The 27,545-nt window shown below is 38.2% G+C and overlaps 1 protein-coding gene and 1 long non-coding RNA gene across 4 annotated transcripts in view; one reads left to right on the top strand and one right to left on the bottom strand.

The window, feature by feature from the left end:
• The window catches only part of LOC134159840 (uncharacterized), a 188,523-nt gene that overhangs the window by 133,282 nt on the left and 27,696 nt on the right, over positions 1 to 27,545 (top strand). The gene's annotated exons all lie outside the window — the stretch shown is intronic.
• Positions 1 to 27,545, bottom strand: part of PPP3R1 (protein phosphatase 3 regulatory subunit B, alpha) — a 41,065-nt gene that overhangs the window by 13,177 nt on the left and 343 nt on the right. Inside the window, exons 1-2 of one of the 3 annotated variants that reach the window (XM_062611202.1) lie at positions 5,225 to 5,244; positions 3,047 to 3,086 (exon numbers count right to left, since the gene is read on the bottom strand). In XM_062611202.1, the coding sequence (XP_062467186.1) occupies positions 3,047 to 3,059 (13 nt within the window). In that variant the 5' untranslated portion in view covers positions 3,060 to 3,086; positions 5,225 to 5,244. Of the gene's footprint in view, positions 1 to 3,046; positions 3,088 to 3,793; positions 3,824 to 5,224; positions 5,245 to 27,545 lie in introns of those variants that run through there. The other 2 variants (XM_062611184.1, XM_062611194.1) reach the window with 2 other exon arrangements.

Here is a 27,545-nt window from a genome sequence, read left to right as displayed (position 1 = left end):
CTCACCTCTGTCTAGAGTCTGGTCTGATTCAGTAATATAATGTTTCAGAACTCAGCCAAGACAGCCATTTCAGTCTTGGAGATCAGATTTCAAAAAGATGACGCCCTTGAGAACACACTCGACCACTTGTCTTGTATATGCTTACATGCAGCTGGCCTGATCCTTTTCATGACTTCAGATGTGTCAATTACAATTTCCTAAGTTGAAGAAGAGACACTAGCCTCCTTATCCTAAAACCAAAACATACTATAAAACTCTTTATACTACAAATACTATACTATAAACTGTTTTCTATTACAAGATACTGTACTGTAAAATACTGTTTACTACGAAACAGTTTTCTTCCCAGTTCTCTGCTATGATAAAATTGTCTCATGGATGATTTTATATTGCTTGGTTGAAGACAAATTACCACCAGGTAAAAAAGTATTAGATTTTCAGTGATTTCTTAGACGCAGCACAGCCGAGAAGCAAGTCCATACTCTTTAAGGACTCCAACAATCCCAATTCACCCACTGAAGAGAACAGATGTTCTAAAATGAAGGGCAAAAATAATATTCTCAACTATTTAATAGTGTGCATCCTCTGCATAGTATCCTGAATTTGCTTCCTGGAACTGCCAAATTTAAAACAAAATTATTCTTATAAAACAAGATACCAAAAAAGCGACTGCACCACCAAGCAGAGGTTGTGACCTGATGCCACCGTGCTGACAGCATAAAGACATTATTACTGGCAGCTTCCCAAAAGGCTAACCATTCAGACTCTATCAAATGGTCTTAAACATTGATTGGTCTTGCCCTGGAAAGCATTTTTCTTGTCAATAACAAGTACTTGGAAACAGCACAAACATTTGATACTTGAAGAACAAGGTGAATACATACTGAGTGGACTTAGGGACATGCTACTGTACACATCTGTGTCCCAAAACAAACAAGCTCTTTCAAGCTTTTCAGGCATGCAAAATCTTTTAAGCACAGTGTGATCATAGAATAGTTAGGGTTGGAAAAGACCTTACGACAATCTAGTTCCAACCCCCCTACCACGGGCAGGGACACTTCACGCTAAACCATGTCACCCAAAGCTCTGTCCAACCTGGCCTTGAACACCACCAGGGATGGAGCATTCACAGCTTCCCTGGGCAACCCATTCCAGTGCCTTGCCACCCTCACAGTAAAGAACTTTTTCCTTATATCCAATCTAAACTTCCCCTGTTTAAGTTTTAACCCCTTACCCCTTGTCCTGTCACTACAGTCCCTAATGAAGAATCCCTCTCCAGCATCCCTACAGGCCCCCTTCAGATACTGGAAGGCTGCTATGAGGTCTCCACGCAGCCTTCTCTTCTCCAGGCTGAACAGCCCCAACTTCCTCAGCCTGTCTTCATACAGGAGGTGCTCCAGTCCCCTGATCATCCTTGTGGCCCTTCTCTGGACTTGTTCCAATGGTTCCATGTCCTTTTTATGTTGAGGACACCAGAACTGCACACAATACTCCAGGTGAGGTCTCATGAGAGCAGAGGAGCAAGAGCACCTCCTTCGACCTATCATTGCAGTGATAAGGCACAATCAAGCAAAGGAAATGCCTGTGGTAACTACACCTTCCCTAGTGTATGCAGTTGGGTTGCTCAAAGCAGCAGCTCACTTTCTGTGAGAAGGGTCACTGAAGCAGAAAAAGCTTGGAAGTGTGAAATCTCAGATTTACACAACGATATCCTCTACATAGTTTAACAACAGAAAGTGATGATGAAATCTCCTCTTTCTTTGCAATAAGAGGGGTCAAATAAGCTCAGTTAATAAAACCTTAGGTTGGCAGTTGGTACCAATGACCATAGCTTTTCCTACAATCAGAAGTTAAGGATGGCAACACACTGCTTACAACTCTGGCAGAGATGTATCTAGTTAAAAAATAAAATCTTCAGAAGGCAGTTTGTCTGTAAAGAAAAACTGGCCAATGGTGCAGTCTCCCAGCTGTGATACACACAGTTCTGGAAAAGAGTACCAAAATCTTCATCAAATACACAACTTCCACCCACATGCCCATATTTATCAAAATATACACTGAGAGCATAACACAGCAATGCAGTGCTGTGGATAAGATTCTCAAGTGTTTTCAAACTGATGACTCAAAATTATAATTCATGTGGACATGTGTATTGGCAGAGAGGACTTGCACATTACTGAAGCCTCATTTCCCTGAAAAGCGTATTTAGAAAAAAGATTCCTCCGTGATCATTTATTTTCTATTACCATTTGACTTTTGTGAGCTGGAGTTCAGTTATGATTAATGTTGTGAAAGTAATTTAGAAAACATTCCTTATCTTGAAGAATTTATTTTCCTGTTTATAAACAAGATCTGATTCCCTAAAGATGAGGAATCTTATCAGGCAGCCCATACACACATACACAGGTCTACACATGATTTAGTGCTGAAGAAAAACATTCAAGTTAAAAAAGCAGTTAAAAATAAGCATAACACCACAGGGACATTTCACAAGACAGCCCTTTCTTTGGGCAGCTTTAAGCAAGCAATACTTTGTTATTTTTACAGGGCAGAATAACCCCACGAGACAGAGCAATGAAGTTTACACTCACATGGCCAAAAGCAAGTAACACCAAGGGGCTTCTCACCTAAATGCCTGGCTGCAAGCACACACAGGGAAAGAAATGCTCGTTTAGCCTCCATCTCTTTTCTCTGAGGGTGCAAAGCCAGCTCAGGCAATACAGTTCACTCCTAACACAGCACACACCACACCACCAACTGCTGTTCCACATCTCTGTGGAACTGGGGCTGGTGGAGAAGCCCCACCAGTTCTGCTACTGGTTGTAACACTTCATTGTTTTTTTTTAAGATGGACTGTTTTTTGATTTACAAACCAACAGCAAAAGCTGTATTATTTCTAGAGATAATATTTCACCTTTTAATTTTGCTCTTTTGGTTAGTATATAAAGTGAGTAACACTTCAAGCAGGAAACTGATACATGAAAGCTGTGTATGTCTATCTCCAAATAAGATTAACCTAAGAATATGAAGTAGCAATTACACTTACAGTGCGAGCACATTTCCAAGGGGTAGCTTGCCTCATTTCCCTGAAACACAAAAAAAGAACAAAGTTGCTGTTATTCCTGAATTGGCTTAGAGGAACTATTTTAAGTTTCAGCACTGTAAAGATCTCAAGCAATACAAGTTACATGGTTATTTAAATGTGTATGTGTATTTTAAATCCAACAACCATGGTCAGTGTTTTATTTGGATAGGTCTATGTTACCAAAACATACAAAGAAATGTAAAAGCATTGTGAGGTCTCCTCTGATGAGAGTTCCCATGAAAATATCAGCAGTCCACACAGTAAGAACTCCAATCCCATATTCTACGCTCCAAAACCCAAACTCACAGCTTGTATGTTGTGCAAGCGCTACTTTTCATGTCAGAATAATATTTAATTTCAAAACTTCGCATAATGTGCTTTACCATTTTATTGGATTCACAGAGTCACATCCTTATGAATCATGATGACAAATGTTACTCAGTAAGGATAAGAAAACTAGCATGTTTTCTCCTCTCAGCCACCTGCCCATTCCCCCCATAAAGGATTCACAAAGGAAGAATGATGCAAAAAAGCAGTTTACATGAGCAGAAATTCAGACATACCAGCTTTACACTTATTTTTGCAATAGACTATGTTAGTATGTTCCTGTTTTGTAGCTGAATGGGAAGTTAAACCAAGAGTTTAAATCCTTGCTGCACTACAACACAGTCATAGGAAGAAAAGTTCAAACTTTGAGGGTACAGTCACTTTGAATTCACGCATCCTGAAATCTGCAACTACTGCAACACAAACGCCAAAAGACACTAAAATTAAAAGGTGGTATTTTTCCCAAAGGCCTCACTTTGAACCGGAGAAGAACACAGTACACACATGCTTAATGTTTTTTCGTGATCAGTCAGCAAAGAAGTGAACAGGTAACTGAAGAGATTCATAACCAAACATCTTCAAAAGATTATTTTTAAGGGAGTGTTTTATACAAGAAAGCAAAACATATTTAAGATGAGTCTAAGACACATTCTATCCAGCAGTGATTCTCTTGCAATGTGGAGCACAAGGGATTCCATAGGTGAGCACTTGCATAGGAAGACCTCTCAAAAATGATACAAAATTGAACAAAAATACAGAGATTACTTGACAGAAGGGGGAATTAAAAAAAAAAAAAAAAAAGGAGGAACTACATTTAGCCTGGAAGCATGCATCTGCATTTCCTAATAAGGACAGGAAGGAGCAGAACATCTCATGAATCTAAACATGTCCAAGAGATGTGTTGATGGGGGGGACTGTTTGCTTTTTTTACCTCCAGAACACATTCACTTCACTTATCCCCCACAATCCACAAGCACTCTTGCTTCTTTAAAAAGTTAATACCATGTGCTTTGTAAGAGGAGCAGGAGAAGATACAGCCTTCACTTCTCTAGTGTCTGCTTACAGCAAGACAAAGTAGCAGAATAAGAATGCAGAGGAGGACCATCAGGTTCCTGAAATCTCCAAAGCATAACTGAGATATTTACAAGAGAAACTTATTCCACTGTGGCATCGAATCCAACACAACAGTGCCATGTGGAAAATATTGGATGGAACCCAAGTCTTAGAAAAACCAGTGAAGACCAAAACAGGTAGTAAAAGCCTAGTGTATGTATATGGATATAAAAGGGTAGGGGGTATAAAACGGGTGAAAGCAGAATTTTGAAACAAGAAGAAACAGGAACCAGGGGATCCAGCTAGGCTGCTCAAGACACGAGGTCATGAAGAGGCAAGAAAAACACCAGACTGGAAAGCTGCAAATTAAAGGAGAAAGTTGAATTAAAACCAGTGCACTTATGCACACACAAATATACAATCGTTACTACATTATAAGACTGTTCATCAGGGCACTTGCATCCTTGTTCAAGTGTTGGCAAACAGTTAATTTCTAGTAAAAGCTGCTAGAAGCAATCTGCCTAGAAGCATAAAACGCTTCTGAAAACTGAGCACAAAAAATTAAAACACAGAAATAACTTTTTTTCTGTTCACAAACTAAGTGTAATGTTCATAAGGAGTCTTACTATGCATCTAGATGCCATAATCAAATTATCTAAAGGACGTATCAAAAATACATGGAGAACAAAGAAAAAGTGAATAAACCTCAGCTTAATTTTTCTGTGTAAATTACTGCTAAAAAGTGTTAAGAATACTTACCTATCCAGGACTGGAACTTGGATATCTACAAAAACACAGAAAAATCTAGTAAGTAAAAATATAAAACCCACACAATTATTCAGTATTTGTTACACAGTATTCAAATAAGGTGTTTTAAAAAGTAGTTACCTGCTATGATATGCCAAGTGTTCATCTTCACAGGAGAATCCAAAAGTCTAAGTTTTAAAGATTTTAATCTGTTTTTTTTCTTCCTTTTGTATAAATAAATGTCGAAGCTACTCATGCCAAGATTCCTGTTTGCGCAGCTGTGACCTGGACAAACACAAAGGTGTTCCTCTATGCCAAAGACCTGATCCTCAAAGACGAAGATTAATGATTTGGGTCTGGGGGGCAGGCATTTTCCATCATGTTCTGAACAGCAATACAAAAATGTCACTTGTTTGTTCCCAAGTACAATCAGTACATGTACACGCTCTAGGAAATGCAAATACAATATAAGCCCTGAAACACAAGCACTAAATAGGTCAAGTATTTTCTTGCTGTTTAAGAACAGGCAAGTAGTAGTTCAGCAAAGTAACACTTCACAGATGTATTTATTTATAGTTTTCAAACTATATTAATTTATACAGACAAAAGTCCCTGTAAAATCTCCAAACAGCACATTATTTCACCTCTGATGCAGAGAAGTCAATTTATACAAATGACTGTAAAGTAACAAGGTTCTAATACAAGATTGCCAACTTTAAAAAATGATTATAACGTTAGTATTTCCTGCCAGATGTATACTTAGAACACCTCACCATGAAGAGTATCTTTACGTATACAGTATATTAGCACATTTAGAAATGACTGACACATGGTTTGTTGAAGAAACATAGCTTTTACAGCATCAACACTCAACAGCAGATGCAGATTTACTTGGCACCTAAGCCTAGTATAAACCATGTTTTCCTCAACTGCATCTAGACAGCAGTACTATCACACTGCTGGAGTGGCAATAGCTTCTCTCGAGTTACACAATTAGAACAAGTGGCTGGAATATTACAAATACTTTGAATAGCCTTATTATTTTAGAAGCCTTGACATTTTCCTGAATGCTGCTAGATCCCTTCAAGTTATTCCTGGTTAAACAGCAGCAAAATCATTACGTATACACGGAAGCAATTACAGATGAAGGAACAGTCCAGAGTCTACCAACAGAATGCTGACCAAACACTGAATACTGCAGAAGTACCATTTTACTAGAGAGAAGTTAAAATATGTCACTAAAGTATTTCAGTTTATATAACATGTAGTTTATTCCTTTAAGAAAAACTGTTCTTTTCAATTTTATTCTCCAATTATTGTTCTATGTTCTATGATTCTATGATTATCTTCTTTTTCTCCTTTTCAGCAGCTGTGCCTTTTTACTGATAAGACTGGACAAGCCAGTAAGAATAACCTCTTACTGGACTTAAGTCTGTATTTCTTCTGTAAATTACCCATAAAAATGGGTAATGTTTCTTGATTTATCTTTCTTTGGTAGTTACTTCGAATACTAATCTCTTAAAATCAGTTTTCTACATGCTCCTCCAAGGTAGGATAGTTAAGTGCAATTATCTTGACAAGTTTCCTCTTAGTGAAAGACATGAAGAGCTGTGGATAGAAAATAAAAAAGGAAATCCGCAATTAGCAAAATTAGGAACAGAATCTAAATTCTTAGTTGAAAGTGTTTTACAAAACAGCTTGTACACAGTAAGACATCAGACTGCAAAACAGTTCTTCAGCACACATTAGAAGAATACACCTCCTGAATCAGTTTGTCTGCATGCTACCTTTCAGCATGATCTACAGCTTTTTGTAAATAGCTGACACTTAAATTAGTATCAGCCTTCAGTTCGTTTTCTGCTTCTATAAAAGCAGAAACTGTGTTTAAAGGCCAGCAAGCCACAATGTCAGCTTAGGATTCATCTCTAACACAGTCCTCAAAAGGTGGTGTGCGAATGACTATAAATACAAATGAACTCTTGGAACAGTTTAAAGTTACACTGTTTCAAAGCTTTTGTTTTTACAGCAAGACAATGAATTAACGGGACAAGTGTCAAGAATGGTCTCCTAAGATCTGTTTAGTACATGTACAGGAGTAGTTGTCAGAGATTTACTATTTCTGAAGCAACATACAAAAAAGCATAATAAGCTCATCCTTGCTGTAAATGGTCTTAAACATGCAAACTGCCCTGACAGTGCTGTTGGCTGTTACCACCCATGGCTGTTAGACCTATGCACCAAAGCTTCACATAGAAACAAAATGGCTTTAAGATAATAGAGGGCAGATTTAGATTAAATGTTAGAAAGGAAGTCTTCACTATGAGGGTGGTGAGACACTGGCACAGGTTGCCCAGAGAAGCTGTGGCTGCCCAATCCCTGTCAATGTTCAAGGCCAGGTTGGACAGGGCTTGGAGCACCCTGGTCTAGTGGAAGGTATCCCTGCTTATGACAGAGGGATTAGAACTGGATGAGCTTTAAGGTCCCTTCCAACCCGAATCATTCTACCATTCTACGATTACTAATGTTTCTGCATTCGTGTTTTTGTGCATGCACACCTCACCGGGTGTTATCAAGACATTACATGTTGTGCTTCCTATATTTGCTCCTGAACCTTCCACACTATTACCTTTGTTATCACAAGAAAGAAGTTACAGTGTGCAAGTGAAACAGTTAACCAAACTATGTCAGCTGGGGGGGAAGAACTAGGGATCATCAAGATAATCAGCTTCAGTTCTCAAGTTAGACAAAATGGTGTTTTGCATCATCCACTACTACAACTGGACAGGAATGGGAGTAGTAAGAAAAAAGATGGCAGAAGGTAGGCAAACCTACTCAAAAGACCTTTCTTCCTCTTCCACAGACAAAAATGCTTCTCTATCTTTTCACATTCTTCTTCATTAACAAGGACTTACGGAAATTACCTGTTGCAGAGAATTCTTCCTCTTCCTCATCCTCCTTTGAGTTCATTTTCCATGCTTTGCCATTTTCATACAGCTTTAACAATGAAGAACTGCCAGCTTGGTGAAGAGAAGTTTGGGTTTGGTGACAGTGACTGCTGTTTAACAAGTTACTAAAGCTTTGACTGTCATGGGTCAGCACCATGTTCTTCAAACACCAGACAAGTCGGCAAACTAAAAAGGATGGTATTTGTTATCAAGGATCTAAAAACTTTTGCATTAATAGAACATTCCACAGGTACATCCACACTGCTTTAAATATGTATTAATATCAGATGAAGCTCAGGAAGCTGTAAGTCACTTCAGTATTTCAATTTCTGAATCAGATGTTGGTCACAGAAACATGCAAGATCTCACGTACTGTAATCTGTACATTTCATATGTGACTTACTGGAGCAATTGAAGCCTAAAAGGCTTACCAGAGCACAGATGAAAGATGTGCCCACAGTCTCTGTAGGCACCACACGAAACATGGCTTAAAACAAGACAAACAAGAACAAAGTCTGAGTGGAAAAAGCAGCAAGAGAAACACCTTCATCTACCACATTCAGAAATGGGGGGGGGGGGAGGAGCAAACTAAAACAACAACAAAACCATCACTGTAACACCCTCAAAAAAATTACTCAATACAGAGAAGCAGTGTCTTAGCCCAACAGGAGCATGCGAATCAAGGAAAACATGTTATCAGTTATCTTCCAATACACTTAACAGGAATACCTCATTTGTACACTACAGAAGGAAACTTGTAAAGGAGATGTTATAGATAGTATCAGGGAATTTGGCATTTATGTTTGACTCAGAGTAATTAAGTCACCTTTTAAGTTTTTCATTGCAGTCACTGGAAAAAAAGAAATCTACTTACAACTGGGATATCACAACACAGTTACCCAAAACTAAGACTGGACTTAAAATATGAACTGATAATAGTGCAGACTAACAGCCAAAACCCAGAATTTAGCATCTACAAATAAAAAAAATAATTAAAAAAAACCAACAAAAAACACCACCACCAAAAAAAAAAAAAAAAACAACAAACAAACCACCACAACCTTGGTGTCATATTTTCTCATGCAAAGCAACTACTAAGTGCTCGCTTTGCACAAGAGTATTCCAAGCATAGAGCGCAACTCCCACAAATTATCTCCTCGGAATTATCAGCTCTTTTAGGCACAACGCTTCTACTCAAATACTCACAGAATAAATCTACCTGAGGTTCTTATAATCATACTAATGTTGAGTCAGATATTATGATGCAAAAGAATTAAGTAAAGCCAAAAAATTCAAGAGCATTATATTAGAAGGCATGTAGAAGTTCAAGCAACTTCAGAGCAGTGACAGCTTCACTGCTGACTCCATATTGTCAACCTAGGTTCTATGAACATGGCCCACAGAAGAAATTAAAGAAATACATAAAAATGCCTGATACCCAGCTCACATTCAGTAAGTTCCAAAATTAAATATCTTCTAGCAATATGCTGTACTATATTTCCCAATCTTACGTTATTTTCCCAGGCCATCAACAAACCCACACAACTCTTCCGAGGGGCAGCTTAATTCCTTGTCCCTCTAATCCTGAAACTGAGATAGTATGAGAGCAGTTTAAGGTGCAAGACTTGCAAGCCAAACCCAAAGAAGACAACAGTTTACTGAACCTTCAACAATTACAATTTTCACAGCTTCAGCTCTATGCCCCACTCCTTCTTGTAACCAAATCCATGCAAGAGTCCCATTGCATATTTCACAGCTATCACCTTGTCTGTCCACAAGTCCAATATAGTATCTGAAAGTTGGAAACCATCTCATTACACTTCTGGCATTTGAAGTGTCAAATCTGGGCACCTTGTTATCTTTTGGAGTGAATATTTAGTTGTCCACAAATTCAACAGAAGGAATTAAACAGGAATTCTTGCAGGTTATCCAGAAAAGCAAGGAATTACATGGGAAAAGGCAAGGAACAAAAACACAGAAGCAACAGTAATGGTACCACGTAAGTAGCACAGACCACAAATTTGACTTGTAAAGGAGTCTGGCATTCAGCTAGTTCATTCAGAGTTGTGCTCTCCTGCTCTTTACTGAGTAAAGCTTCCCATTAAAATCAGTAATTTTTATTATTAACCAAACTTTAATGGCTTCATGTACTGAATTTACAGAATGGTATGGGTCATGGAAGAAACGCAAAACATGGTCTTTACCAAAGAAGTCTTGCAATGGTGCCTTATCGAAAAAATTACAGTATTTTTATGGAAGAGTATCCATTATGTTTCTTTAATTCTTTACTCAACCAGAAAACAGGTGAATATTACAGCAACAGATTATAGTTACTTCCTCCTGCACTTCTGAACACAAGATCCATTTGCAGAAGTAAACTATGAAATTTCTATATTGACCTTAAGTCTTGGTTAATGCTTCCTATGACCTGTTAAGAGTTCCCAGTGTATGCAGAGATAAGGACTGGATTCAACATGCACCAAATTTTAAGATGCACCCCGCATATATGCATATATATAAATAAAACAAAAAAAACCCACCACACAAAGCATGCTTGAACTTGCTTTTAAAGTTATTCCAAGTACTTTGGGGACACAATCACTTTGCCAACTATGACTGTTGGTTATTGGGAAAACCCATAAAACTGTGAGAGGAAAAAGAAAACAAACAAAAAAGCCTTGCAGGAAGGCTATTTAATCTAGTTCAAGAGTTCAATTTATTTAGGAATTTCTCTAATGATTTTTAATTTCTCTGACTCAGCTATAACACAATACTTGAAGCTTCTCAAGCTGAAGACATTAAGCCAAACTTGTCCAACACACAGAGAAAAACTGGAAACTGCTATCATCTAATACTTGGACCCATATGGAAAGATTGTTATTTTACAACTCTAAATTTACCAAGAGATTGCTAATATGTTTTCATCTACCTTCTATTCACATACACAAACATTATCCAAATGTTGATTTGGATACAAGAGTTGAAGAAACTGAGAAGCATGTTATAAAGGCCCAGACAATGTAGTTACAAAAATGTCAAATGCTTTAAAAGGTCTAAGAATATTTTCTATTAAAAAAAAAAAATAATCTAAAAGATGTCATGACAACTAACAGGTTTCATTTAGGATAAAAATAGTTATATTTAGTTAACACATTGTTGTCCAACCAATTTATGGCTTCCTTTGAGGAGACAGAGGCATTTTATTTTCTGGCAGCCGCAATTTTCAAGAGGATACAACTATCTAGCATGTTACATCCGTAATTCCTCAGCACCTCTGTTACAATTCCAGCTAGCTGTTTAAGACTAGTGACATAAGCCTGCCAACATACTCTTCTATTCCACCTTCCTCTTTGGTTACGGCCTCTGTTCTGTGACTGCAGCATAAACTGTTCTCTCCTCTGTACCTGCCAATGAGTGTAATCATCAGCCCTTGAAGCTATGGTAAATCCTGGTCCAACGCTTTCAGTTACACTTCTTAGAAGGTTTACTAGAATGCTGATAAACCACTGAACTTGTGTCAGAGTTCGCTTTTGATGTGTGATCTTAACTCTAAAGGTGAAACTACAAAGGTACAAGGGACAGATCTTACAGCTGCTGTGAATATTCTCAGTTCCTCACCTCAATGCTAATCAACAGTAAATATCAAGGAAAGCTGCAAGTATTCCGTAGTCAAAAAAGGGCACTGCTTAAAAAATCAAAATCCCCCCCAGCTTATTTTAACTTACCTTTGGAAGGAGAAGATTTCAAGTTTTAAATGTGTTACCCTCAAAGCAGCCTAGATTTGTTAATGCTGCCTCTCAAGAAAACACTCTGTGACCTTCAGTACTGAAGTAACTCAAAAAAAGATTAATACCTAATTCTTCAGCATGGCATTTACATTGCAAACATCAGAGATAATGAACCAAGGCAAAGGGGATTGCTGGATTTGGGATTACAGTAGAGATCAAGTCAGGTTAAAGCTGTTACAGCATTCTGGCACTGTTGTTCTTTGCAAGTGTTATAATTCCCTTTGCCACATGTAAAAAAAAAAAAAAAAAAAAAAAAAAATGAAAAAGTCTTACCACAAACCCCTTATTTTGGATATATTTATTCAATCTGTTCCTAACAAAAGAAGTGACGATTCTGTAGAATATGCTTCTCTCTTGGGTGTACATCAGGTTCCACCACATCCCCCCTCAGGATGCAGGAGGCAAGAAAGACCATACAAAGCCTTAGGGAAAGCCTGCAATTTACTCCTTAGTCACCATCTAATCCAGCCTGCTCAAGCTCTGTCAGTCATTTTAAGGGAAGCCACTTGTCCTCTAGCTGGCAGTTGGCCAGTCACTTCTGCTATGCTTTATTTAAATCCTCCACTGTCCACAGGTCTCCTCCAGTATGAGATATTAATGGCTTAAGGCCATCACAGTAGCTATTCTAGGATATCACAGGGAAGCCCTAAACCAAGAAGCAAACCCGGAATTAGAGATAGCTACTGTTGCCAAAGCTTCTACTAAGCAGGAAAACTAAAGCAATCAAAAGTGCAACTGTAAGAGGATTCAGCCTTTAATAAAACTTTGGCTTTATTAATATTAAAAGAAACACAGAAATAAAAAATGCATCTACTGAAATGCAAGAAAAAGTCCTTTTAAATTTTCATGTTTTCGATTTGTTTAGGACTGAAAAGCAATCCATAAAGTGTTCAGTTATAGCAGGGATTATTTCTATTCATATACATAAATGCCATAGCGTTTCCTATCTGAACTCAATTACAACTGCAGAGCTTCTAGCAAAAATCTAAACTTAATTGATCTTGAAGGTACGATGAAGTACTTGTTTTAATCGTGTATCTACACATACAGACATACAACATTATTTACTCAGCTGCAGATAAATGGTGCCTCCAAGAAAAATTGCCTCCCAAAACAGAATGAGACATAAGGACCAAATAGAAACATGAAAGAAAAAGTTCGTAAAACTCCGTAAGATGAAAGCAGGATCAAAGATGGAAAGCAGCTTTACCCCACAGTCCTAGTCCTGAATTTTGAGGAGAAAAGAAGTCATCAAATCAGACCATATACCGGTAATACCATTCACTAGATACGAGTCTGTGTGCACAAATAATTTTCCAACAAGTCTGATGTACACATCGTAAAAATCTAAAGGATAAGTGAACTGCTTTAGACTTTGCATAATTCGATTGTTGCATCTCTAATGTGTGAATAAAAGTTCTCTTCTATGATCTCTCTCAGTTTGCAATATGTCAAGTAGATAATTGACAGTACTAAAACCAAACATACTGCAGTTTTTAAAATAAGGTGAGGCAGAAAAAAAAGACTGCCACATTTATAGAAAACTAACCAATTTTGTTATATGGAGGAGAAAAGCAAAACCTCTTATGTACAAGAAATCATAAGCTCTCATGACAAAACAGCTCAGAGCTCTCACAGCAAAATCTGTAAATACAACTTATGAGAAAAACAGTCACAGGAACAAAAGCGTTAACATTATGAGCTAACATACAATTCCCTCTGTGGTATTAGACAATTTCACTTTTGGCAGTTCCCAGCTACTGCTCTTTAGAGGCAAGAACCCAATCTACTTATGCAATCACTACAGAGCTGGCATTTCTAAAGCTTGCATCACTTTTGAAAATTCTCAGAAGCCTGTAATTTTAAGTGTATAAATGAATAATGAACTCTCCAAAAGCCAAGGAAAGGAGTTTCCCAGAAAGATTCTGGAGCAACTCAACCTTTAGTAGGGGAACAATAAAGTTCTGCCATCACTAAATCAGAGTATGCTCTGATGCAATTAGGAGTTCACATGACAAGTTAGTCCTCCACTGCTTATGGAGGAGTCACGAAAAAGTTTTCAAGATGCTACTTACTTGTTCCACTTATGTTGACATACTGGTTTCACCTTCAAAACCTCTTCCTAGGTTTACTACAGAAGACTTTTCACCGAAGTTTATTCAATTCCCTTAGCTAAAGCAAAGACCACAGCAGCCTTCTTTCTCAACTTTAAAGATAATTACAATGAAGTTTCCCAATCTATCCACCCCATGACTGCGTTGTTACACAAAGACCACACTAGTGAAAATGAAAACAAAACTATGCTGTCCAACCAAAAAATCTGGAATCCAAGTACAACACAAATTAGAAGATACAAAGAAGACCACAAGGCAACAGACATATCAATGAAAAATTATATATATAGAAAAATCCCAACCATAAATCCCCATGAATAATGAAAGCGGAGTTGTAAAGAGTTCTAGACAGCATTTCAAAGGCAGCAATTTTGTCAGAATATAATGCAAAAGCTTATAACAAAGAGTATGGAGAAAGCACAACATGTGACTGATTATACCCAGTGACTAAGGCGCCATGGGATTATCAGAGCTAAGGGTCAACGTCTTCATAACAAAGAAATTACACCAACTTACACTTAATGAGGTATTAAAGGGAAACAAAAAACGTATCATGTTGATCTTGTTCTTCAAGATACTGATAGATATAAACTGGGCATTGGCCACTTATGATCATCTCAGATTTAATCACTTCATTTCCAAGAAGGCATTTCCCTTTATCGCCAAACACAAACATAGCAATTGCAAGCAGTAAATTGTGTCATGCTTGTGTGAAAAAACAGCTCCAGATTTGGAAAAATAAAGTAACACAGAACAAAGAAAACAAAGCTTTGCCCAAAACATGAAGCCAGAGCGTAAGAAGTATCCCTGAAAACCTGGAAGGACTGTGAACCAAGTCACAGCTTTCACCGGCAGTTACACCAGATCATACTCAAGATATTATCTAGCATCTTATAATCTCTGAAATAAAGACAAAACTACCCAAAAGAGTCAAAACACCTGTTTCACAAGTAAAACATTTAGTAGGCAATTAAAGCACTTTCAGCTTCTCCCTTTCTCTGCAACAATTTGGAGATAAAAGTTTCTGCCCCAAGAAAACAGACCATGTTCAAAACTTCCACTCCAATACAAAGCAATAGAACAACAGTGCAGCAGAACTGGGAATTAATAACTGGCTGCCCTACATAGAAACAGGAACAGAACAGCCATTTTACAAGAAGATATTAACTTCACCTAAGGTCATATTGAAATATAATTTACTACATATAGATACACTCCCATACGGCTGCTTTCGATTATACCAACTTAATTCTCGGCTTCCAGGTACTATAAAACCAAAAAGAACTATGGAGCTTCAGCTAACAGCTCTCTAGAACAATCCCAGTAAAAACTCTGCCAAGTTAATGGGTAGCTCAAATACATCCCCCCAGAATTAACAGAAATAGCCAAAAAATGAGCTGCATTCTCTGTAATAGATCCAGTGAGGTACTCTCGCCCCTGGATCCATGAGAGGTGTGAAAGGCAGGCTTCCTTTCCTCTGCAATGGTTTGTAAACATGCTTTAGTATGTTGTGGAAATTATTGTCATTTAAAGGTTCAGTACTTATTACCATGCTTGCAAATTTAAACTTTTTCAGGGGGTAATTTTCAGAAGCTAGAGGCAAGCATTAACAACATCTATAGAATCAAAACCCCTACCCTCTTAAAAATAAGGTTTGCGACACTTCAAATACAGAAAAAAGTAAGTAAAACTAAGGGTGACTCAGTCTCCAGGAGTTTCTGAAATTCCTGATTTTGTCTGTACCAAGATGATCACATATAACACCGAAAGCCCTAATTGTACAGGCACAATAGATCACTTCTTTTTTCTATTCCATTCTAATAGAATCTACTGCTCTTCAGCAATGCTATGAGCATTAGAAAAGGAGCACCACAGAATCATAGCCTGGTTTGGGCTGGGAGGGACCTTAGAAATCATGGAGTTCCAATCCCCCTGCACTGAGTGGGACATCTTCCACTAGACCACGTTGCTCAATGCCCTGTCAAGGTTAGAGCACTTCCAGGGATAGGGCAGCCACAACGTCACTGAGCAACCTACTTCAGTATCTTGACTACTCTCACAGTAAAGAATTTCTTCCTAGTATCTAATCTAAATCTTCGCTCTTTCACTTTAAAGCCATTCCCCCTTGGCCTGTCACTACATGCCCTTGTAAAAAGGGCCTCTCCAGCATTCTTGTAGGCTCCCTTTAGGTACTGGAATAATACTTTTCATAGGAGAGGGTTTTCCAAAAGTCAGAGAGTAGCAATAGTCACAGAATCCCAAGTAGAGAAAATAAACCTCCTCCCTAGCTTCTGCAAGAAATGGCTACAGGCCTGCTTTGTGCCTGATCAGATATATCTCACATGTGTATGATGCTGTGGCAAATATGAAAGATGAGAACCTAGCTGGAAATGAAACAGGAGCATGTTATCCCTAGACAGCAACTGACAAACAGACCAATTAATGTATTTGTTCCCAATGTGTCTCATAAAGGTCTCTCAACACAAGCAGCTTGTAAACTTGTGGAAGCAAAAAAATAAATTAAATAAAAAGGGAGATGAGCATCAGTTAGTAAGCTTAGAAGGCTTCAGTTTTTCAGGAGATTCAGACATAGATTCATCGTTCCACTACAAGCAGTATTTGTAGAGGGGAAAGAAAATAAAGACATTCTAGAAATGAAGCTAACACGCTGCATCATACAACGGAATTATACTCCTTGGTGCAAAAGACTATCCTACAGTGGAATACAATTCCCTATTCATAGAAAGAGGTTAGAAATACTCAAACCAATGTGATCAGTGCATCTTTCTCTACCAACCAATTATCCTGAATTTTAGATTTTAACAGTGTATTCAGTAATGAGTTAACTGCAAAGATTAAGGCTTTGGCAAGACTTGCACGGGTATTTTTTGAATGGATCTGAGAAGGCGTGGAGGAAAAATAAAGTTGATGCAGCTGTACTGTATACAACAGTCTACTAAGAGTTTAGAAGAGTCCAACTACCTTTATCAGGAAAGTTTAAGTGCCAATTCAGAGAATATAATCAATTCACACAGGCTGTAACCACAGGGACTTAAAACAGATTCAGGACAGTCACACAGATCAGCAGGCTACTTGATCAAATGGTCTAAGAGCAGAGAAACAGGTTGCATAAATAGACGCTGTCATCAGCCTTCCCTCCCAGTTAAAAAAAAATCATGGAGAATTTAATACCACTTAGCGCTAGAAAGGGCCATCTGAGGTTGGAAGAAGGGATAAGTGTTTTATGGCTGCCCAACAAGAGGAGAGAAAATGGAAATAGTACAGTGAAAAAAAATCACAAATGGAAAACGACAATAAACAGAATTGTCATTCAGGATCTATCGCAAAAGAGGCTGAAGAACACTCCAAAGAACTGCGTGAAGGACACGTATCTGAAAACAGAAAAAGTCATTTGACTTCATGAACTGACAAGAACAGAAAACAATCAAGGAAGCAAAGATGCAGAACTGGGCAAAATGTGCAAATCAAAGGAAGAAGCAGACTATGCTGAAAGGGAATTGTTGCATAGAAACAGAATGTGCAAAACAGATTGTATTCCAGTATTACTAACCATCTCTAAGAGTTAACAGTAATCTTAATACTTTGGGTTTGGGGTTTTGGGTTTTTTTCCTCCCTTTTCAAAAGGAAAATAACTTCATCAGAACTTACAGCTGTCAGCTATTAAATTGAGACATTTTAACAAGCTCTGGTTTAGGTTATGCCACTCAGGGACTCATGAAGAATTCAGTAAAGAATAAAGATGAGTCACACAGTTTGAAAACAGGCCCTACCAACACTGTGATCCAATAGAAAGGGATCAAAATCATTGTAATTAAAATATCAAGAATTTTACAAAACATTAAACAGGTTTGCCAGGTATTACCAGCTTCCATTTTAAGTCACACAGAAAAATACCACACTGCTTTCAATTAGGGTTTTCACTGCAATGGAATATTCCAAACTCTTGAAACGGTTTTCTTTATATGACCTGTGTCATGGAGAAAATACTGACTTTTTTAAATCATAACATTGAGGCGACGTCCATTCAGGAGTTGGTCATCTGAAATAGTATTCAAATACAATTAAAACCATAGATTATTTTAGTTCAAGTTAGACAGGGCAGGAACTAACTCGTATCATATTTATGTAAAGAACGCAAATATTTAATATTCAATATCAAAGAGAGACATCTAGCACTTTAGCTACAAGCTAATAAAAGGGTACTAAAAAGATTAAATTAGAATTCCAACCCAGTTTTAAATAGCTTATAAACAGATGTCCCATCCCTGGAAGTGTTCAAGGCCAGGTTGGATGAGGCGTTGAGCAACCTGGTCTAGTGGAAGGTGTCCCTGCCCATGGCAGGGGGTTGGAACTAGGTGACCTCATAGCAGCCTTCCAGTATCTGAAGGGGGGCTATAGGGATGCTGGGGACAGACTATTCATTAGGGACTGTAGTGACAGGACAAAGGGTAATGGGTTCAAACTTAAACAGGGGAAGTTTAGATTGGATATAAGGAAGAAATTCTTTACTGTTAGGGTGGTGAGGCACTGGAATAGTTAGAATAGTAGAATAGATCAGGCTGGAAAAAACCTTAAGATCATCTAGTTCCAACCCCCCTGCCATGGGCAGGGACACCTCACACTAAACCATGTCACCCAAGGCTCTGTCCAAACTGGCCTTGAACACCACCAGGGATGGAGCTTTCACAGCTTCCCTGGGCCACCCACTCCAGTGCCTTGCCACCCTTACAGTAAAGAATTTCTTCCTTATAGCCAATCTAAACTTCCCCTGTTTAAGTTTGAACCCGTTACCCCTTGTCCTGTCATTACAGTCTCTAATGAAGAGTTCCTCCCCAGCATCCCTATAGCCCCCTTCAGATACTGGAAGGCTGCTATGAGGTCTCCACACAGCCTTCTCTTCTCCAAGCTGAACAGCACCAACTTTCTCAGCCTGTTTTCATATGGGAGGTGCTCCAGTCCCCTGATCATCCTTGTGGCCTCCTTTGGACTTGTTCCAACAGTTCCCTGTCCTTTTTATGTTGAGGACACCAGAACTGCACACAATACTCCAAGCAACGTCTCACGAGAGCAGAGGGGCAGGATCACCTCCTTCAATGTGCTGGTCACACTCCATTTGATGCAGCCCAGGATATGGCTGGCTTTCTGGGCTGCAGGTGCACACTGAAGCCGGCTCATGTTCAGTTTCTCATCCAATAATCCCAAATTCTTCTGTGCAGGGCTGCTCTGAATCTATTCTCTGCCCAACCTGTAGCTGTGCCTGGAATTGCTGTGACCCAGGGGTAGGACCTTGTACTTGGCTTGGCTGAACTTCCTAAGGCTGGCATCTGCCCACCTCACAAGTGTGTCAAGGTCCCTCTGGATGGCATTCCTTCCCTCCAGTGTATCAACCAAAACACACAGCTTGGTGCCACTGGCAAACGTGTTGAGGGTGCACTCAATCCCACTGTCCATGTTGCTGACAAAGATGTTGAACAAGACTGGTCCCAACACCGATCTCTTGAGGGACACCACTCATTACTGTAAATGATGTTTGCATAATTTTTTTTGGTAAAGAGTCACAGCACTTGCTGAAGAAAAGATTCCTTCATCCTATTAGAAATCAAAGCTTATTAATTGCTGCAACTAACAATACAATTAAAAACAGCTGTCCTGAAGAGCTGTAAATTCCCTTAAGTTGTAAATCTACATAAAAGCAAGCACGAAAGCACATGCAAAGCAGCATTAGAAAAAAATACAGCTATTTATAGGGTCCACAAGTCCCAAAATAAGTCAAGCAGACGCATCCCTGCAGAGCCCCACTGTCTTTCAGTAACAATTACCAGTTGCTTTGGAAGCTCACAATCAAGAATATAGTCATTCAAATTCAAGGCACAGCACAAATCACAAGTGCATCCACTCCGCAAAGAATGATGCAACTGTACATGTAAATATAATCTGCCCACAAAACCACAGGCTACTGTTTTTCTTCGACTTCCTATCTTCTCTTCATAGGTTGTAGTTCCAAAACTACTGCTTGAAAACCTTAAAGGCACCATATAATACGTATGTATTTGTACACCAGTCTGGCATGAACTGCAACTCAAGGAACACTTCTAATCTTAATGTGTTTTAACCACGCCTTGCAAGATGCTGGGTAATATGGATTAACGTCACAAAACATTTTTGACACAGCACAGATGCAAAACAATACCTCTGAGAAAGCAGCCACAATGTAACTATTGCTAAAAAACACCCACTCTCTCACTTAAACCAACTCCTCCCAATTCTTCTGGAATCTTTAGCTGCTCTGCCCCTACTACCGAGCATTACAGTACTACTACATAACTACATATAATGCCAAATTTTAAACCACCATCTACTACTTCCTCCCAGTTTTAGTCCCTTTTACTCATGTGACTTTGTTTTCTCATTAAGAAAGGGAATTTGACCACCTTATAGCTCATTGCTCATTTTTTCTTGGCTTCTTAAAAGAAAACTTTTCAAAAGTGAACTCGCACCAACATGAGGGCTGCAACTTAACATTCCAGACTACACACAATTCAAATTTACTAATCTCTCCAATTTTATATTTGCCACTAATCTGATTTTTTAATGCACTATATGAAATAAAAAATTAACACCAGCAGTGCCAAATACAAATGCTTTAATATTATTACTAAAATAACCAACCTTAGTGTTTTCAATGAACTATTTCAGGAAAGCTAACCCCATTTTTATGAGAATCCCTGAAAAACTTTAAGAATATGTAGGGAACAGATACTTCACTAGATACCTCTATGAAGAATAATGATTAGAGTGCTAAGATAGTTTCATTAAATGAAATACAAAAATCAAGTTTATTCATTTGGGATTTTTTGTTATTTCTGGTTAGAATTTCTATTAATCCTTTTTTTTTCTAGACTTGTTAGCAGATCTACATGCTGTAAAGCTTTTATCAGAAAAATCCGTGACATGTTGCTCCAGTGTTATCAACAAAGCTGACCCATGACTGCTCAGACACCAAGGTGCTAAGCCTCTTAAGTAGTGGCTCAATAGTAAATTCAACTTCCCCAAGGGAACATCATTACATACACAACACCGAAAGAGCTGTTCTGTCGTTACGTCTACAAAGTATGCAAGAAGTTCTTTGTAAGCTCAGGCCTAATGCCATATCCATGAAGCTTATTTCAAAAAATAAAAAACTCCTTTTCAAGTCCTCTCTGCCAGCCATAGCATCTCTGAGCACAGGGAATTCAAGGGAGTTCTTTCAACTTCAGCGATGCTATTCAGAAACCATGCAGTCAGCAGTGAAACAGCAGTTTTGTCTTTCACTACCTATTAAAAAAACCCCAAACACCTGATAAATGTACAAAAGGGAGCTATTCGCAGGGTGACAACAGAAAAGGGGCAGAAAAAGAGAGAAGCACTGTAGCTGAGGTCTTCCTTACCAAAGTTTCTAGCTGTTTAAAATAAACAGTAAAAAAACCTCCGTATCTGTCACAAATACACCACAGAAAGAAGTTCCACAGCATTTCAAGATGATCCTATGATTATATTATTGTGAGAATCACAGCTGAAACCATTTTTCCAGTAGGTGGGCTTCTTCACAAAAATATATTAATCCTGGCCTTCACTTCTGGGCTTCCTGTCTGCTATCCCATCCCCTATTCTCCTATCCTTCCCAATTTGTTACTTAAGTTCTTTAGCAAAAGCCTTACTACATTTTTTTAATTCTTACTTTACCTAATTTGGACCATGATACAAAGTGTCTGCGAACTTCAAACTCCATAAGCTTTTTAAAATAGGCACTGTATCAGCTTACTAAGGGAGTTCTGATCTTTGCCTTAAGAGTTTGCTTAAAAAAAGTCCACCAACACAAGATTTCACACATATTCACCTGAGCGTATTTCCTCACACAACCTGTTCACAGCTTGGAAGCCAAGATTGCTCCTGTTGGCAGCTCATGAGCAATGCTGTCCTTTAATCCAAAGCATTTAAAGGGTTTCTGAGACTTCTTTAATGCAGTTAAGGATTATATATATCACTAGGGATTCTTCCTTAATTGTGGAATGGAGTATCAATAGCAGAGCCAACTGAATGTCAAGTTACAAACAAGTCAGATATAGTCTCCAGCCTGTTTTGCACCATCTACATAGCTTCCCAAGCAGTTAAAGTAGTAACATGCTTGTGGCTGCGATAGGTACAATCTAAAAAGCAACACATAAAACATTTTAAAGGTTTTTGTGGAAAAGGCCTAAAAAAGCAGGTACCAAATTAAAAATTTCAAGCTACACATTTAGAAAGCTACATTAAAATTCTAAGATTAAATTTTCCTATTTAAAAGAACTGTCACCCCAAAAACTACTTTACTTGAGAGATGTGGGTTTTATTCTTAGAAACACCTGAAACTTTAACAAAGAAATAACCTTGCCACAGACTTTTCCCGTTCAGGTTACATAGAACAGGCCTAAATAGGAAGACAAGCCATAGCTTAAGTTTAGCCCTGGTTAAACTGATCTTGATATTCGATATTACTAAGGAAATACAGAATTTCACACAGTGACCAAAACAATCTAGCTACATCATACATCAAGCAGAATATATTGCTTCTAGTCCTGTATTTAAATCACTACGAAATCATGAATTTCAAATACTTTAAGTTTCCTGATCATTGGTCCAGGGAAACAGCAGTGAAAATACTCCTACAATGCTTGAATTTACATACTGAAAGATTTATCTGTTCCCCAGATTAAAAGATGTTGGTCCATATCCAAGTCTGTCCCACTTCGTTCAGCACATTAAAGCAATCTTTGTAGCAGATCTTTCTCAAACTGCTGGTGTTGAGATTATTTTAGGCCACTGACATCTAAGAAACTCAAAAGCTTTTACGGGATATAAAAAGCCCATTTCCAGGTGTAATCTCTAAAGAAATCACTTGAAGTGGGTAATGCTGCTACAGAGATGTTGAAAAAAGGCTGCGTATGCCCAAGCTTTCAATTACTGAGCACCACCACATGCCTTAAGCCAAATGGACTGTGCCAGCACATTTTCTGGTGGCTGCATTCTAACTCCAATAATTCATCAGCCCCAAGACCTCAAAATTTATTTACTTTAGCAATTAATTTGATTTAGACTTATTTTCAGAGCTACAAATTTTCATTTCTGACATCACATACTCATGTATAAAAAGGGCCTTAGATAAGTTATTACACCTCACAAAGACCTCAAACTTTTTCATATGTAAAACAAGAACAATCTTTACCAGCTTCAGGAAAGTACAGTAAGGTAAGCTCCTATGGGTCTTTGGGAAAGAAGAACATATTTAAGTAATTTATATAATCAAGTCAGCCAATAAAATTCTTACAGTTTCCCCAGAGTTCCAAATTTTTTTCTGTTTTAATTAACAGCGGCAGGCAAGTAAAATGAGATATTTATTTTCTTATTATATCCTACTCAGAAGGTTCCAACTGTGAAACCTTTAAGCATAAGCACTATTGACTCCTCTCTCAATGTAGATTTATGCCTTTCATCATTCCTTCCTCATCACTTCAATCTTGACTCCCCCAGTTCTTGCTCCTCCAGAAGCAGAGGAGTATGATCATAACAAGGGCCTCAACAGGAGCACCTTCCCTATTTCTGCTGATGATTCTGGCAAAGCAAAAGCATGTAGGAAGCACGGGAACAGCCAGCCCTTTTTGCCCTTGTGGTCTTTCTGTAAGGAACACACAGGAATAAAGCTTAGGAAAAGAGAAAAATATCCTGGCCAGAAGAAGAAAAGGATGGAAAATAGGGAAATGTGTCACTAAATGAACTGGCTGCCGATCAACAAAGAACAACGCAGTGTAATTTTTCTCCCAATTACAAGTTTACAAATGATACTACCCAGAGCAGGGAGAACAGGCTTGAGAGGAAAGAGGAGTGGCAAGGAAATAAAGACCAAATTGCTTTCAAGAAGTCATATATTAGCTCAAATTACAAGAAAGTTTTTCCTACAAACACATTTTCTGGTCACCATTTCATATAACTAAACCAAAGTCTTAATAGTTTCATGTTCAACTCCTATTCAGACTTGTAACATTTTAGGAGAGGGTACAATTTTCTTAAACTCAGCTAAACACAGGCAATAAAAGAGGGCAGGAAAGTAAAAGATTTCTTTTACTAGCAGGGAAATCAAAGCAATGTTGAAAAATATTAAGCCAGTGCAATTTATGAATTACAGTAGAATACTATTAAGCATGCCTACAATTAAAAAAAGCTATTCTTTCTGCAACGTTGCCAGGTAAGCACTGTCTCAAAGCCCAGCTACAAGCAAGCTGTAAAATCTTCACTTGTAGATTAATTGCTTCTTGAATGTATTATGTCAATCAAAACTGATAAATAATTTTCTTATAGTAGCTTGCCTACACTTTAAAAACTTCCTATATACCTTTCTGACATACAAAAATGAGTGAAATGATGAGACAGCAAGAGACCAAGAAATGGTCTGGCACTAAAATGGGTATTTCTGCCTCATTTGTTTCCCCAGAAATAACAAAACTACTAAGACCTCCCTTTCTGGCACCAATTGACAGAAGACAGTCCCATCTCTTTTAAGATATGAATTTAAAAAAAAAAAACAAATTGGATGTTATTAAACTCACTCCTTTAAACCTTCCCTTTCAGTGCTAAGTCAGATGCCTTCGAAAATGAATATTCTGAAGATCCTGATGAATGTCCACCACAAACCACTTTCCCCTCAACTGCTCAATTTTCATTTCTCCCTGTTAAACTGTTTAACCATGTAAAGGCAGAAATCTATTTCTATTGCAGTAACAGTGGAAAAAAATATAATTAGTTTTTAAAATGTCTCCTCCTCCACCAACAGATCTGTAGATCACAGGGTTAACTTGCATATTTAAACTGGGCCTCTGTGCCTCTAGAAATTACTTCCAAAATAAAATATACTTTTTAAACAAAGTGGCTTAAATAAGCCTACCAAATACTTCTTCAGACCTAAACATGTGCTTTTTGAATCCTAGACCAGTTATTCTACCTGTGGTGGAAGACCACCAGTAGGCTGTCAGGCACAAGATGGACTACCCGAGTGCCTCTGAGTTCCTGCTACCTGTCACAAAACTGAACTGTTTCAGATGTCTGTAATGATAGCTGCGAAATGATTTGGTAATGGAGTAACTAGGTTTTTCTTCGGCTAAGAACCAACTTACTTAATACAATCCCTGGTAAACAGTAAACAATGATTCAAGACAGTCTTCTGGGTTTTTTCTGGCTTCTTGTGAAAAATGTTCTGCTGGAACAGGAGGCTTCAGTAGTTTAGAAACACTGTTAGATCAGATTCAATTAGAGAAAATGCACCAGAAGCACTGCTACTCAAGTGAGTCAAAACAATTGAATAGTCTAGCTAAGATGGTGCACCATGTAACAGTTTGGGGTGACTCCTGAGGAATTCTGTCTTCTGTCCTACAATTAGAAAGCTCAAGAGCTGGGTATGAAACCAGAATACACACCACCCAAAGAAAACAGAATTTACCTATCCAAACCCGAGATTGTTTAATAGCATCTATCTGTGCTATTTACCTTTTCCTAGAAAATACTACTCACAGAAAAAACTTGCTAAGTCAACTCTGACAGAAATAGCATATCAACATTACTTCTACCATTATGTAATGGACACATCATCTTACGCTCTGTCAATAGATTATTTTAGAACTGACTGCAGCAAAACATCCAGCACTACATTCTTTGACTCACTAGATGTTTATGTTTTATCGTAAGCTACCTACTATGAACACAATACATTCACCTATTCCTTCGCTATAACTGACAGCTCTCCAGTCCTGTACAAATACAAAAGAAATGTTACTTCAAACTGTGAAAAAGAACTGCTCTCTGCAAATTAAGTAAAGGTTGAAACAAGGTCTATCTCATTACAAGTGAATGCTTTCAGTGACAACATCCACAGTGTAGTGACAGTAAAAAGAATGACAGCTAAAAGGGTTTTTTTTTTTTTAATGTTTACCAGCTATTTAGTTTTAAGCTTGGTTTTCAGACTATTAGGCATCCAAGATCAGCTGTTATCAGACCCACCACACTGATACAGCTATAGTGAAGACTCTCCTGGTGTAGTTACTGCTTATATGAGCAAACACCTTTACTGGTAGAGATAATATCCAGCATACCTTTTTTCCCCCAGCATCTGCATTTGCATACTGCAATTGATCAGACACAAACACTGTTTAAGAAATCGCAAAGTAATCGTCAACATTATTGCACCACCAAAATATGCTAGGACAAGTTTAGTTACAACAGAATGGAGGAAAAAACAAAGTAAATCACAGGTTCATTAAAGGTCACTAACACAGGCATCATGATTAAATAACATTTTCTTCACGTTTATACATATTAGTGTACCAGGCAAGTCTTTGAGAACAAAATTTGCATGGAAGACCCAACTAATGAAAGCATGAGCACAACTGCTGTGTGGAAGATGATCACTGTTCATCTATATATTCACAGTAATTAGCAGTACTGCAAATATGGCAACAATTTTTAATCATAACCTTTTTCAAGTCTTTATTTCACTAATACCTTGTTCTCAAAATACAAGTTGTCTTTTCTCACAGTCTTAATGTAATCCCAGACTGCATGAAGGCATTCAGCAAACACATTGGTTTAGTATCCAACTGAAAACAAACCTTTATACATTTCAAAGTATTTTTCCAAATACATGTCTAACAGACATTGAAGTGCACATGCAAAGACAGACTGAGCACAGCACATCAGCTTCTGCTGCAACTTTATTTTTTAATGGAAAGACTGCAAGCCCCTGCTTAAAACCAAAAGGAAACCCATTTTCGACTCTGTGAGATCTAATATGAAATGTGATAAACAGATGGCCTTGCTTTTAACGGGTTAAGAACGAAAAAGTTTACACCACTTCTATTTCTCCAGCTGTAAAACCAAGATATTGCCAGAGTCTTCCTGAAGCCAGGGTACTGGATAATTTAGTCTAAAATAAATGTTTATTAAAAAAGGGCGTTGATTTCTTGGCAGCGGTGAAAAGCAGGAGACACCCCTAGTGTCGACGTAAAATACTACAGGACTCCATACTGTATCTCTGGGTTAATTTTACGGCAGCAAAAGGGAAATTTAAATCGTCATGATTTAAAAAACAGAGCGACTCAAATACACACACCTGAACATACCGCATACCTTCTTCCTGCGGTCTCAAAACCCACATGCCTATCATATTTGAAGTGTCAGCTTTCTAAACGCGCCCCAATTAAAGTATACATTATCTAGCCTGTTTCCCTGCCATGGGCTACGTGCATTATAGCTTTCCGGTCTGCACACGAACAGAGAAACGCTGCTGCACCAAGGGCGGGGGGTGGGAGGGAACCCCATTGAGACTGTAAAACAACCCCCACAGCACATCGCTACCAAAATGCCGGGCTCGCCGATACATCTGGAAAACAAATGAAGCGCAGGC

The sequence above is a fragment of the Pezoporus occidentalis genome, unplaced genomic scaffold, assembly GCF_034315485.1.
Source record: "Pezoporus occidentalis ecotype Australia unplaced genomic scaffold, CSIRO_AGI_Poc_V1 ctg10, whole genome shotgun sequence".
Lineage (NCBI taxonomy): Eukaryota > Metazoa > Chordata > Aves > Psittaciformes > Psittacidae > Pezoporus > Pezoporus occidentalis.
Note: the sequence above shows the minus strand (reverse complement) of the source record. Positions and strands in the feature narration are given on the sequence as shown.